The sequence below is a fragment of the Streptopelia decaocto genome, assembly GCF_964273445.1.
Source record: "Streptopelia decaocto genome assembly, chromosome: 6".
Lineage (NCBI taxonomy): Eukaryota > Metazoa > Chordata > Aves > Columbiformes > Columbidae > Streptopelia > Streptopelia decaocto.
In genome coordinates, this window is record NC_138660.1 from 39,059,208 (window position 1) to 39,074,744 (window position 15,537).

The 15,537-nt window shown below is 37.8% G+C and overlaps 1 protein-coding gene across 1 annotated transcript in view; it reads left to right on the forward strand.

Annotated features, from left to right (window-relative positions):
* The window catches only part of DNAH7 (dynein axonemal heavy chain 7), a gene marked incomplete at both ends in the record, with an annotated part of 98,012 nt that overhangs the window by 78,764 nt on the left and 3,711 nt on the right, over window positions 1–15,537 (forward strand). The window contains 11 exons of the mRNA XM_082055980.1: window positions 2,372–2,498; window positions 3,555–3,749; window positions 6,618–6,710; window positions 8,377–8,553; window positions 9,462–9,623; window positions 10,077–10,277; window positions 11,102–11,263; window positions 12,512–12,697; window positions 13,421–13,558; window positions 13,982–14,212; window positions 15,287–15,439. Coding sequence (XP_081912106.1) covers window positions 2,372–2,498; window positions 3,555–3,749; window positions 6,618–6,710; window positions 8,377–8,553; window positions 9,462–9,623; window positions 10,077–10,277; window positions 11,102–11,263; window positions 12,512–12,697; window positions 13,421–13,558; window positions 13,982–14,212; window positions 15,287–15,439 — 1,825 coding nt within the window. The remainder of the gene's footprint in view (window positions 1–2,371; window positions 2,499–3,554; window positions 3,750–6,617; window positions 6,711–8,376; window positions 8,554–9,461; window positions 9,624–10,076; window positions 10,278–11,101; window positions 11,264–12,511; window positions 12,698–13,420; window positions 13,559–13,981; window positions 14,213–15,286; window positions 15,440–15,537) is intronic.

Here is a 15,537-nt window from a genome sequence, read left to right on the forward strand (position 1 = left end):
TTTCTGGAAAATAATTTATTCATAGAAACCAAATATATACAATATATTAAAAGTGCAACACATTTCACTATTTCTATTGAATAATCGTGTGTGAAATTACTAAGTATCAGTTAGATTAAAATGTCCCACCTGCTTTGATTTTGCATTTCCTTTCATGTAGTGACTTTGTATGTCTTCAAGAAACAGGCAAGAAACTTTTTCAGACAACTGGTGAGGGAGAATGAAGTCTTGTGACTGGGGCTCTTGGCTGTGGAGTGTGCCAGGCAGCAATTCTGAACCCAACCACTTTTAAAATTGTTTGATTGTTGTTTTATACTGAAGGTGTCCCTCCCTCTTCCAGCTTGTTAATGAGAACAGGAGAAACTGTGCAATCTTTAATAAACCTGAATTCTTTTTAGCATGTCATGCATGACATTTAGCATTTAGCATAACATTTAGCATGTTATGATCCCATTAGGATGATGCAAACTATACCTTTGAAGTTAATTATCTGCACAGAGCTGGTTTAAAGAAAGTTTTTCAGTACTCTATCACATCAGTTACTAAATTCTAATTCAGTGTCTTTATTTGATCTTAAAATCACAGAACATTGCTTATGTTACTTAGATACTTGAATGTTCCTCAGATGAACAAAGGATGGGAGACGGAAACTGATCTCCCAATTTGTATACAGAAATTTTTTCTAGTTAATATTGCAAGTAGCCATTTGGGGATTAGCCATTACTCTCCATGTTTTATTTAAACATGAATAAGTTGTAGTACCTGGTAAGGCAGTACTTAGTGTGTAGTTTAATATATAGTGTCCAGTTTAGTGGCATACTCTTAGGTAGGGTATTTTTTTCATTAGAATTTAGACAAGGTCTGGACACTCTTAGTCTAGCATAACTGTATTATCAAACATATTGCTAATAATCATTTCAGTCAGAGCTTAATCTTTGGGTGTCATATTTGAAACTGCATTCAAGGTAGCCTTTTACCAGTAAGGCAAACTGTGTTCTGTAAACTTAGCTCTTGAACTTTAAATCTTCTATATCTCAAAACAACCTCCTGTATGCCTGTGTGTCTAAGTGAAAGAAAGCAATAAATAAAATAATCTCATTTTCATTCAGAACCTTCCTGTCAGAAGGAATATAAAGATACAGGAGCCAAATCCCAGCTAACAGCGTGCATCCCCAGGGAATGATTGGTGTAAGCCCATTTTGATAATTTTGCCCAGTGAAGGCAGAGGAAGACAGACTCAGAAAATTCTCTGTGAATTAGTAATTCACATCAGACCATTTGTCTTGGGCTGTCTTCACTAGTCAGATATTTTTTAATGCAGCCTCTGCTGAGATTTTTTTTTTTTATCATTCTTTTCTTGTGCAAACCATGCTACTTCTGTAACTTGAGAAGAGTTTACATTTTGTCGCACTGTCATCTTTGTGTCACTATTATGTGTATAAATTGTGTCTGTATCCATTTAACTGATGAGCAATCATTAATTTTGAAAGGAATTAAAAAGCTAATAAAAACAGAAGTGTTTATTACAATAATAATATTTAAAATGGTCTATTTCTTGTCAGTTGAATGGAAGAAAACAAATCCAGATTGAAACACAAAGCTAAAAAGGAGACATGGATCAAACAACATAGGTTGCTCTCCATCTTATCTCTCAACAAAAGCTTTCCACTTTTCGATTCTAATGGATCACACATAGGTTTTAGAATGGTCCCAATGTCTGAACTGCAGGAACACCCTCTGAGTAGCTCCCTGCTGAGGGACTGGTGACTCTGGAAGTTGGAAAAAAGCCACAGCACCCCTGCACATCTTTGTCACTGACTTGAAAGAAGGATTTGAAGTCGTTGTGGAAATTCAAACACTGCATTTCTAACCACCCCAAGGGACTTTTCCTTATTTTGACTAGGTATTCAAGGTATTAAAACTGAAACCTTTATAAAACAACAGATGGCCTGCTTGCTTTGTGTTTAAATAAATATTTGGTAAGAAATCAGGGAGTTTTAAGTAAATTTGTATTACAGCATATTAAGGAAAATTGTCTGTAGAATGGGAAACAGATTTCAGATAACCTTGAAAGATGGATTGTTTTGATTTTGGTCCTGGTATTTATATTCATAATGAATTTTAAAATTGCTACCCTTTTGTACGGCTCCCAAAAGGAACCTCTCACTTTCTCTGAAAATCATGTGTTACTGAGATGTTTTTCATGTTATTTTGCTCTCACAATGGTACATTCATTGAATGATTGCTTTGGGGTAATTGACTGGAGAGTTTATTAGAATAAAGGATATATGAATGGTTTGTAAGAGGTTTCCAGAGGGCACCACTTTAGAGTGGTATTAATGGAAGATATTTTTTTTTCCAACACCTCTAGGTTGAAGATTCTCAAGGATCATTTTACTTACTCACTTTATGTCAATGTCTGTCGCTCCCTCTTTGAAAAGGACAAGCTGCTATTCTCTTTTTGTCTAACTGTGAATCTACTGAAATATGAAAGATTGGTCAGTATTTAAAAATATTTTGCTGTTGATATGAGATACAAGAAGCAATTATAAGCCTGGAAAAAGATTCTCTGGAATGAAATAAATCTGTGACAAACTGATATGACAAAATTGAGCTGGGTGATAACAGTTTTTCTACACATTACTTCAAGCAGAGCCCAGGCCCTGTTACTCTTACAGTGAATACTTTGCAACTTTACTGTAACGTATGAAGTTCTAAGAGCATCTCAAAATGAATTATAAACATTGATTTAAGAAGCTACTAGTCTTTTTCACTTATGGTGCTAAATATATTTATTTTTGTATGGAATTTCTCACAATCAAACACTTGTACTAACTGAATTCTATTGATTTCTAGTAATTCTTTTCAAAATATTTCTTTACAGGATTTTTAAAAATTCACATGTATGTGAATGATATTGTCCTCAAAACAGTCCTTACTGTTGCTTGGGGTTGTTTCTTTCAGTGTAACGTGTAAACATTTCAGATGTTAGAAACTTCTGAAATTTTTATCTCAGAGAATACAGAATAGAAGTGAATTCCTTCAAGAGCTGACAGTAATAATCATCGGACCCTGTTCTCCTATTAACAGGGACTTCAATTTGCAAATTCAAGCCGTCAAAGAAATTTTGAGATAAAGGAGTATTGTGAAAGGAATGAGACTTGATAGGCTGATATTTTGTTTTCCTATTTAGATTTGCATTATAGGAAAAGGTTGCAAAAGGCATGGTTCCCTCAAATATTTCCAGCATTTTTTTTCCTTCAACATTTTGGGATTTGAAGAATGGGTGTAAAAAATGTAATCAGTTAACATTGTTCATTCCTCAAGTTAGGAATGCAGATGAATCTTCAGACTGGCTCATATCTTAAATTCCTTAAATTCTTGTGTAACTGAAAACCAGATAGTGAACACTTTGGAAATAAGCTTTTAGTAGTGATATAGAAGCCTTTTCAACTAAGGCAAGAATTCAGATAAAGGTATTGATTTCCTCCATAATTTACTAAAACCAATAGATATTATTTATTTAGTCCTAAGAGCAATGGTTTTTATTGCAGATCGATGAGAATGAGTGGAAATTTCTGTTGACTGGAGGCATAGGTTTGGACAATCCCTTTTCTAATCCATGTACCTGGCTTCCTCCAAAATCGTGGGATGAAATTTGTCGACTAGAAGATTTGCCACGCTTCACAAATATTCGTGAGGATTTTACACAACTGAAGGATGGATGGAAACTGGTGTATGACAGCATGGTATGTTAACATCCATGATTGCTTGCATTCTTAAGCTAATTAACACATGGCAAATATTTATTTAGGGAAAAGAAAGTGCATGGTTCTTACATAGTGAAATGTAAATATTTAAGCAAATGGTGTGTAATAGTAGATTATTGCCAGTTTGTCAGGTGGCTTCTGAATAGCAAGTCAGGATTTGAATTGAATTTGGAGGGAAAAAAAAACACAACAAAACATGGAGTGGTAAGGTGACAGTGACATTTGCTAAACTTAAGGCAACCACTGTCCCTTGTAACTCCATACATTTGTTTTGCATACTTTGAGGATGCCTTTTCATGCTATTATGTGGCATGCTGCTTTGCTGGATATGTGTGAAAAAACAATTATTTCCATGTCAAGAAGCCAGTGTGGGGTTCAGGAGACCTGTGTTCTGTTTCCAACTCTGGCAGTGACCTGAAGATATGTGCATGAATGACTTTGTGTTTATCCAACTTCATCACTGTTTGGTCAAAATCTAGGCTCTTTAGATGAATTTTACTCCACATTTGGACACTTGATTCATCTTTAATCTTACTATCAACTCCTTTATTTTATCACACTCTCTAGTTTCTTCATAGGCAATGTGTTCATCATCAACATACCTCCTGAAGACATGATTAAAAAAGTTATCTTCCTTGCACCATATCTGACCATAACCACTTTCATGTGCAGCTAATACTGTCTGTTTGTGCTTTTCTCACTGTTAAACAATGAAAATTTATCACCAATAGTCAGCCAAATGATCCAGGACCTTTTATACCCCTTTCATAAAAATGAATGATGTGTTGTATTCATGGTAAATGTCAAAGATTTAGAAATCCTTTCTGTTTAACAAATGGCCTGAAAGTATGCAGAGAGGAAAAGAATGGATTTCTGATTGGAAATGCTCATAAATGTACACTGAAACATTAAAGAAGCTAAGCAGCTGCAGCTCCTTTAGTTGTCCAGGTTGCAGGAACCACGTGAATTATAGAGCTAACACTTTCCCTGGGCATTTACAAAAAGAGCAAGTTGAGGGCTTTAGTTCTTCTTTGGGAAATAGTTGCTTGTGAAATAAACAGAGAAATTATGGCATTTGAAAAGCAGATTGAGAGAGGGGATTATTCTGTGACACACTTTGAGATGATAGCTTTTTGAAGCAATGCCTGTTATAGAGGAAAGGTGCTGACTTTCAGAAGTAAAGATCCAAGATGTATGTGATAGCTCCATGTGCACTCACATGGCCAGACTGAAATAAGTAGAAAATCCTTCGTTTAAGTGACATTCAATAAAATGAGAGCTATAGAATCAGATCATCAATTAACTGATAAAGAACCTAATAAACAGTAACGCTGAAGCCAGGAACATTTAGTTACAGAAACCTGAGCGCGAGATCAAAAGGAACGGCACTATCTATTGCTGTCCTCATACAGAAGAGTTGCCATGCCTTTTACTTGTTATGTGAAACCATTTTCATGACCTCTCTAGCCTTCATGCTAGTACTTTCATGTCAATACACTACAATTTTCAAAAATACCAATTCATAATGGGTCTTGGGAAAGATGCCTTTTTTCATGACTGTGGGCTTTTTCTTACTGCTCTAGTTTATCCCCAGTAATATGCAACCAGCTCTTTTTCCTGTCTTGTTAGTGATGCACAAATATAAATAAAGGACAGTTTCATGCCTGTGTGCATGTGTGTTAAAGAGAGAGGGCACAGGAATCAGTGTTGCTTGAGGCACTTTGTCTTCAGAAGTCATAGACTGAATATACCTGTTTTTCAAAGGAGTTTGAGATGCATTTTTCTCTTCCTCCTTCTCCTGCTGTAGTTAAGGTTGCTTTGAGAAGTACGGGAGACCTGACTTCAACTCCCCAGTTCAAGGATTCCATGTGTTTTATCTAAAGATGTGTTGCATATCTTGGAGTAGGGACTGAAACTCGGTTATCCTCCAGCTGGCTGACCTGTTCTCAAAGCTACTGGTGCATCTCTTCTCCTGGAGAAGAGTTTTTGTGCTTAGTGGAGTTTTCAGTGTATTAATACAAAAATAGTGCAGCATTCTGGATTCCAATCTGAAATTAAGTGCCTGGAAGTTGGGGAAGGAGGGAGCCAGGCTCCAGATCCTTAGCAGAACCTGAGCTCCATCGTGATTTGATTTGCTAAATCCATGCTGCTCAGAATGCAGCTTGTGCAGGTCTGTCTGCATCCCTCTGTGCCAAGCCTTCCCAGCCCAAATGATCGCCAGCAGAACTGGAACACCAGTTTCCAGCCAGGCACACCTCACTTGTACTCTGCTCCAGTCTAACAAGACGTTCACATGCCCCACAGCCATGGCTGCTCCCATCTGATTCCTGCAGTGACAACATGATGGCTGGATTATTCTTGGGCCATTGACAAGTCAACGGGTCTGGGGCATTGTTTCTGCTTCTTGTTTCCCTGCACTCATTTTCTGCATTCAGATGCAACCTAACTCATGCTTATCATGTAATACTGTAATGTAATTATCCCTGATTATATGGTTACCATTGTAATACTGAAGACTGACACCATAATTCAGGTCTAACAGAAAGAGGGGGGTAAAGTGCATTTTCAGGTTTCCTCCAGCATATTCCTTCTCCATTTTCTAGAGAAGAACTTTGGGTTATTGTCTTTTACACACTTAAAAATTACCATAACATCTCTACTACAAGAGAAGCTTTTATGTTTAAAGATTTAAAAAAAACCTTTAAAGCTTTAAGCATGTCAACCCTATTTCTGTAGATTAAGAAGAAGATACATGATGGATTGATGTGTCAAGTTAAAAGATGATTTATTCTCACTATTGGTAATTCACAAATCCTTTAAACAGTGTTGAAATACATCTGTTTTTAGGATCCCCAGCATGAGAATTTTCCTGGAGAGTGGCAAGACAAGTTGGAGGAGTTCCAAAGGATGCTCATCATTCGCTGCCTGCGACCTGACAAAGTATGTACAAAACTTATCCAGAAAGGTTTGTCCATTTGGAAACCAAAAGTATTTGCGAGTATGCATTTCAGCTGTGTTGTCTACAACCATTCTACCCCAGTCAGTCATAAAGGGAAAAGAAATTAATGAGATTTAAAAAAACTCAGCAAGTATGAAATGGTAATGAAAAAGCTTCTTGAAACAGAAGGGTATGTCTTTAGCTTTTAAGTTGCAGTGCACACACCAAACTTGCCCGAGCTCTTCCTCCTTGAGACTGTCTGACAAACCTTGTGACTTTCTTTTTTCAGTACACCTGCTATTTTCGCTCGTACAGCTTTTTTGGTGGATGTCCCTATTTATGGTAAATTTTGTCTAACCTAGGGAGATAATTTAAGGGTAAGGAGGAGTGCAGGTAATGTAGGTGCTTAAAGGTAGCAATTACTGCAGACACACAGATTCATTTTGTTCTATGGGAAGTGTTTTGAGGCAGAACTATTCTGATTTGAGTCTGTCTAGCTTTAAGGATGGAATATAGCACAGATCACAAGAGATGATCATATTGTGAATCTTTATTTAAAAAAAAAATCAACCTACTATAAACCAGAATTTGCACAGACAATTTTTCATATAATCAGAGGCTAGTGGGACTACTGTTAGTCCACACCTGGCTATAATGACAAAGGTTAAATTTGAAAGTAAGTAAAGACACAGGTGAGTTGATGAGCAGGACAATCAAGATAAATTAAGTATTGGAACCTTTTTTCACCTGTGCCGCATTCTGTGTACTCAGTCACACTACATGCTTATTAACTGAAAACACCTGTATGCAGTATCAAAATACAGATTTTATTATCAAAATGTCAAACATGGAAATTAAAAACTCTAGTTACAGCAATTTTACAGATAACATTTAAAAAAAATATTATACCTGATTGTCACCAAAGTGTTTGAGTTAAAATTGTTATTTGAAACCTTTTGTATTTCTTGAATTTTGGGTTCAGAGATGAATTCTTAGTATCACATTTGCAAATACTAGTTCATTTCTTTAAAGGGGAAGTGGTTATTGTAAAATATTCTAGGCTGTGTCCAGAGATAGAATGAATGGTGATATTTAAAGGAATTATATCAGTAAGGGTTTACAAGATCAAAGCGTTAAGCGGTCATTTTATATGTGTCTATCATGTTGGTAAAGAGCCCAGTTCACTTCAGCAGGAAGGTTAAACACCAGCGTGTACAAGACTGTTGTCCACAGTAGTTTTTTTACCCAAGATCTTCACACCTTTGAAAGGTGTTGCATTAGGGACCTGAAACTTGACATCCTTTCCATAATACAGGTGGTGTAAGTGCAGAGAACATCCGGCTTCCTATAGCAGCATGTGAGTCTGTCCAGATGTGGTGACAGAAATGAGAGGAAGGATCTTTTGCCAAGCACTTCTGATTCCAGCCCTCTTAGAGCATCTTCAAGCTTAGAGCCTATTTTTTGCCTGGATTTACACTTGCTAAATCATGGATTCCTCTGGGATTTCACTTGTATCTCATTTTATATGCAGGAATACTGTCCTTGAAATATATCTTATAATGTTTAGAGTGATCTGTGTTAATGCTTACATAAAATGAGAACACTTTTAATTAATTCTAGTTTTCTTATTCTTCTTTTTTGTTTGTTTGTTTATTTGTTTTTTTCTAGATAATACCAATGGTACAGGAATTTATCATTCATAACCTGGGACGTCCATTTATTGAGCCACCTCCATTTGATTTGTCCAAAGCATTTTCTGATAGTAACTCTTGTGCGCCACTGATATTTGTACTTTCTCCTGGTGCTGACCCCATGGCAGCCCTTGTTAAGTTTGCTGATGATCAGGTATTTCAATATCTCCACGCTTTTTAAATAGAGTTGATGTTCGTGTGTGTGTGTGCACATACATATGTTTGTATGAAGCAAGAACTTTGCTTCAGTACAAGTCGAAATGCCAAAGTAAGCTCAAAAACCTGTTTTGAATTGCCCAAAAACATGTTAAAATTGATCGCATGGTTCTCTTTAACACAAGGCACTAATCAATGCAAGTGGATTGTTTTTAGGAATGAACAATTTGTCTATTGATCATAAGGAATCATATGTTAAATATTTTTGGCATATTTTATAATGCAGTGATGTCGTGATCTATTTAATCAGTTTGCATGATCTAAAATGGAGAAATGGAAGAAAACCATACTAGTGTAAACATTCAGTTTAAGGAACCTTATAGGTTGATGGTATTTTTTTTCTAATAAGCATGACGTGTAATATATTACTTAAGAAAAAACCACAGTAATATAAGATCCTAGGTGACATCTACACCTCAGAATTCAAATACGGATTTTTGATGGCTCTGATTCTTGAATTTCCTGACTATTATTCTGTCAGAATTCTGTGCTGTTGAGAATGACAGACATACTTCAAGTTTCCAACAAGTGGGCTGTAAATGCAGCCTGCATTCTGTAGTGGGTTGTCTACGTCCTAAAGAGTATGCTGGTTTTAGGAGTATTTTGCAACTGTCAGACTTTTGCAGTTCTGGATTAAAGGGATGTGTAGTTGGACCTTTTTACTGAAAGATAGATAAGAGGTTTTAGTCAACTGGAAAGACACAAAGAAAAAGCTTATAACTGTATTTTAAAATATACTGTACATAAAATATTTCAAGAATGCATATAGATGTGAACTCTCATACCAGAAGTTTTAGTGTATTTATGCCATATTATTCTTACTTATTGTATGCTTTATCTGTGCAGGGATATGGTGATACAAAGTTGAGTTCTCTGTCACTTGGTCAAGGCCAAGGCCCCATCGCCATGAAGATGATAGAGAAGGCAGTAAAGGAAGGAACATGGGTTGTTCTGCAGAATTGCCACCTGGCCAGTTCCTGGATGCCAACACTGGAAAGAGTCTGTGAGGTAAAAATAAGTATTATCTTCTTCTTAGAACTACTTTAGAAGGCATGTCTGATCCAGCCAGCCCAGCTTAGCACTCTTCATACTGGTTCCCATGAGATAAGGGTCATTGTCACCTGTTGAGTCTTTTTCCTTCTGCCTACTGGAGTAGCAAGTGCTGACAAACGTGGTGGGTCTGGCCCATTCCTTGGGCATCTATTCCACAAACGTGCCCAGAGAGGACAAAGTTTATTTCAAACTACTCAAGTCTGGAATAAAAATAGACCAGCCGTAGAAGGAAAGTTGTCATTCATATCTGTGACTTTCACTTTAATCACATATAAGCACTTAAGAAACTAAACTTTGGACTGGTATGTTTTCCCACTTAAAAAAAACGCTTTAATGGTAACAACATATGAGGTATATATAAGTCTGTTGTGTGTTCCAATTGCCTGTTTTAATATGTGTTTATTGTAGGAGCTAAATCCTGATACAACCCATCCAGATTTCCGAATTTGGCTCACCAGTTACCCATCTGCCACTTTCCCAGTGTCTGTGCTTCAGAATGGAGTGAAGATGACTAACGAAGCACCGAAAGGTTTACGGGCCAATATAATTCGTTCGTACCTGATGGATCCAATATCTGATCCTGAGTTTTTCAACAGCTGCAGAAAACCTGTTAGTAATGTATTGGAACTTTGTAAATCATTTGAAGCAGACCCTGATGACGGTGTCTGTATGCTCCAAGGGGAAAAAAACCTCCAAAATTAAATAGTTATCGTCCACTGCAGTGAAACTGGTTTAGATTAGTGGCAATAGTGAAGTAAATTATATTTTTATTTTATTGCTAGTCTCCTTCAATTGAGATTTTGTGTTATGCCTTACAGTTCTCTAGATAAAAACAAACAAACAAACAAAACCTAGGAAAAATCTTAACCACTCTTTCATAATTAGATGTCTGTTTGTAAACTTAGTTTACAGTATTTTATTTTTCTTTAATTAATATAGTTCTTGTAAATGAGGTCATATGCTTAACTAAATGGTCTCAGTTGAAAAACAACCCTAAAGTTTCTTCCTGAGGTTTTTCATTAAAAGCCTGAAATCTCTTTTTAATGAGAAGAGAAAAAAAAAAAAAAAGCAGAAAAGTTGTGTGAACAATGTTTTATACAACAATGTTGTAAAAAACAGTCATAGGTCCATGCTTCTTACACACCATTGTATGCGTCATGTATATCACATATATGCGGTTATATAGCTTTAAAAATGAAATTGCTTTGATGGTTCACGCTGGTTTAAGAGAATATTTAGAACCGATGCTTATGACAATTTGAAGCCTTCATATGTCAAGAAAAGCCGCCCCTGACTCATAACCAGTGTGTTACTGGAGAAGGAAATGATGGCTCTAGAGTGACTCAGAGAAAGCACTGCTGCACAGGGGGTGAGAAAAATGAAACACTTCAAACCAGCCATGAATTCTTAATGGTGATGCATTTGTTTTGAAGGCTGAGTTCAAGACGTTGCTGTACGGCCTCTGCTTCTTCCATGCACTGGTGCAAGAAAGGCGGAATTTTGGGCCGTTGGGTTGGAACATTCCGTACGAATTCAATGAGACTGACCTCCGCATCAGCGTGCAGCAGCTGCACATCTTCCTCAACCAGTATGAGGTACAGGAACCTTTCCCAGTGGTCACTGGACCTTGCTGATGCTTTCTGGGGCTGTTCATGCATCTCCCAGTGCTGGCTGAGGGCTTCACAGCAACAGTTCAGAGGGGGCAGGGAGTGAGAAACCAAGCTCTGATTGCAGTAGGGCTGAGCATATTGTTTGTCAGTGGTCAGTGTCCCTTGAGCAGTATAGAACTGGCATGGGAGGCTTTCAAATGACCATTTAGAAGTTCTGCCATGCAAAGTAGAGTAGTGTTTGTTCTATAAAGTTGCCTTATTCATTGGAATCTTACCCTGTATCTGGGCATGAGCTGCAGCTTCAGCTCTTGGTGGTTACTGCAAGCTGTAAAATACCGTGCTAAAATACTTAATTGCAAACCATGATTTACACAATGACAGGGATAATACCAGGCCCTGGACTGGTGCAGATTAATAACAACCTTTATCTATTTGTGCAAATTTGGCAGATGACATTTTCGTCTCTGTTTGCAGAACTCAGCAATGTTTTGTAGAAGCCTCTCTGGAATTTGCTGGCAATACATGACATTTCTTTATGTTCCAGCTTTCTCAGCAACTCCCTGTAGCAAAAATCTGTTACAGTGATGGCTGGGGGCAAGGGAGGGGGTGTTATTTTCAGCCACCATCAGCCTGGAGTGGTTTTGGTTCTCAGTGTGGTTAGTAGGTCAGTTGTGATTCAGCAGGAGAAAGCAACTTACGAAGGTGTGTGTTTCTTTTCCTGCAGGACAGCAAAGTGTGACCAAAGCTTATAAGCAAATGTAGTGCCTAGCAGGCAGGGAAGCTTCTTTTTCCTGCCAGATATGCAGTAAACATAGTTCTTGGTACTTTTTTCAGCTGGTTTGCTTTATCCTAGTTCTCAATGTACTACCCACTCTTGCCCTGACTTCCTGTAAATAATTATCAGCACACCTATGGCCCTGTGACAGCACACATTATGTATAGCCATAAGTTTTTCATAAATCTCAGAGAGTTCCAGCTGCATTACGATGGAAATTTCTGGTGCTGTTATTCTTCAAAAAGAGCAATGCTGGGGGACTTGATAGATGATTATTAAAGTATTTGAAGATCAGGAGATCGATGGTACAAGCATGAACCAACAGAAGCAAATAACAGCTTTTTAAACTTTCCAGTGAAAGTTCTGGATGACTTCCAAAGAAAGTAAAATGATGCCAGTTTAGCTGCCCAGAGAAGTGCTGGGCTGCAGGTCAGATCATGGTTCGGCTTTTTTTTCAGGAGGTGCCATATGATGCTCTTCGCTATATGACTGGAGAATGTAATTATGGTGGCAGAGTCACTGATGACTGGGATCGGCGTACGCTGCGTAGTGTTCTAAACATGTTCTTTTCCTCGGAAATAATTACAAATGTGGATTATAAATTTGATCCAAGTGGCCTCTATTTTGCTCCTCCTGAAGGAGATGTAAGTATCCTGAACAACGGAATTACTAACAGCTTATTTAAAAAAAAAAAATACATCTATCTTTACTGACATTGATAGGTGCCTCAGTGCTTACTGCTGTTGCTGCTCACTTTTGTGGCTTCATCTCACATTCTATTAGACCCTGTTTCAGCAACTTCTAAGGAATGGAAATGATGGGAAAAAACACCCCAAGTACTATCAGATGAACTGACTTTGCTCTGTGTGAGTCAGCGCACATAGGGGACAGTAAGGCAGAACCCCAGCCTGCTGAAGTTAAAAGCATTATAAAATAGGTATAAGTGGGTGAGTTGAGCATATCTACTGGAGGTATAAAGGACACAGGAATCAGCTGAATTGATCACAAGGGAGAACGATGTTCCACATCAGCAAAACACCTTCACAGACCCTTGGCAAGCAGTGGACCCAGAAAGGGGCTGCAGCATCCTGTACTGGGTATCGTATTTTGTAGGAGTATTTCCAACAGAAGTGATGTCAGAAATTATTTAAGCCAAGCCAATCCTGATTTCAGGGTAAGGGCCAAAGGAATTTGTGAGGGTCAGCCCCTGTATTTCCTTTTATCTCTTAGTTTACACACTGTATTCATTACACCAGGAAAGTCTGTAGTGGTTTTGGCACAGAGCTGGCAGCCTGTCATGGGCTGTTTGGCTCTTTCACTGTCTCCTTTTAAATTTAGAGTTGGTTCTGTTTGTGGTTTTTTTTCAGTATGAAAGCTATATTGAGTATACAAAGACACTTCCACGGAATCCTTCCCCAGAGGTATTTGGAATGAACGCAAATGCTGATATTACCAAGGATCAGTCAGAAACACAACTGTTATTTGATAACATTCTTCTTACACAGGTACGTAAAACATCACACATCATCTTACCATAACTTCCTGTTCCACATTAGTATGTTCAGATTTTTTTTTCAAATTTTCCTGTACTGTATTATGTTGTATCTCCATACTGGTGAAATTACTGTGCCACTTAAGAATCTTGTGGCAGTGGAAGCAGGATTTCAGGGAGGGCAGGGGAAAGAAAGAGAAAGATACAAATCTGTAGGAAACCAGATTTTGTTAGTTCTAAGGTAATAAATTATTGCAATAATATAGGGAATTCTGAACCAAATTAATTTCAATAACAAGGGAAAGAGAGTTGGAACTGTAACAATTGTTTAAAGAATGCCTTTATACCAGCTCTACTTTGCTGCATTTTAAATACTTGCTGTCCTAAGTTCTTTTTCTTTTTCTCAAAATAAATCCAAATTTTTTTCTCTCTCTAGTGTAAAGCATCTGGTGGTGGTGCAAAATCCACGGATGAAGTTGTTAATGAAGTCACAGGTGACATCCTGAGCAAACTTCCTCCAAATTTTGACATTGAAGCAGCAATGAGAAGATATCCAACCACTTATACTCAAAGCATGAATACTGTGCTTGTCCAAGAGATGGGACGCTTTAACAAATTGTTGCAGACAATACGGGACTCGTGTGTGAACATCCAGAAAGCAATAAAGGTGAGTTGAAGAGAACCTGTCAAGGCAGATACCTAGAGCCCAGACTCCATCTCCGAGTGATCAACGCAAATCCCTTATGGAACTGACCCTGAAGTCTGATTCAGGTCTGTCAATCAAACACTCGCAAGAATCTGGATCCCACACTGATTTATTGATCTGTATCTTAAAACTGATAGGAGTGCAATGGAGTATAAAAGTACTGTTGTGCCTGCTGTAGAGAAACCAAACCAGAAAGTTAAGTACAGTTTTGCTAGCAAATAAGACAAACGGTAACCAGGTTCACATCTGTTTTTCTGCTTCACTGGCATGAGAGACTGAAGCACCTCACACAATTTCTTACAGCTGAAAGCAAATCTCCTCAACACCTCAAATTACTGCTGGTGAGGATTCCAGTAAAGACATCACAGACTAAAATCAATGCTGGTTTTCAGTAGGAATCAAAAGGTACAGCTATGCAAAAAAAAAAAAAAAAAAAAAAAAAGGCAGGAAGAAGTCAGTTTGGGTAATTTGGGGTAATTTTTACTTATACTACTATAGCTTAAGGCTGCTAAGGCATTAAAAACAAAACAAAAACCAAACAGCTCCCCTCTCCCTTTTAAAGCCCACCAAGCTTTAAAAAGCTTTTGTACTTTTTTTTTTTGTACTTGTACAAGCTGAAAAGTCTGCTGCTTTAGAATAAAGCACTTGGCAGCAATACTGTTTTGAGGAAACTTTAAATAATAATAAGAAAAAAGAGCATTTATAGTTATGAAATCTGACATGAGCTCTGGGAAGACCATGTTCCTGAGGAAGAATGGCAAGGCAGAATATTCCAGTATGGGCAGTTTTCTCCAAAAGAGGCCATGGACCTTTTCCCTGTCCAGTCTAGTGCCAAACTACCAGATCAGACCAAAGACGGCGGTCACTTTTGATGAACTCCAGGATGCCCATTCTTCTTCTCAGTGTTGCTCCTGTCTGACTTAGCCAGTAAATTCATTGCATCTGTCAGACAAAGAGCTATGTTGGTTTTTAATCATTAAAGCACAGCTGTTAGGCAAAGCATTTTGACATCTTCCTCTCCCAAATTTCTTGTAGGGGCTAGTAGTGATGTCTGCTGAACTGGAAGAAGTGGTCAACAGCATTCTGAATGGCAAAATTCCAGGTCTATGGATGAGTAAGTCTTACCCAAGCCTCAAGCCTCTGGGCAGCTACATGACTGACTTCCTGAACAGACTGAAGTTCTTGCAGGTGAGCACACCCCCTTTACACAGATTTCTTCAGTGTGGCTTATTATTTTTGTCTGTCGATGTCAGGTGACTTCTCCACAAGCGAGCACACACACAAAT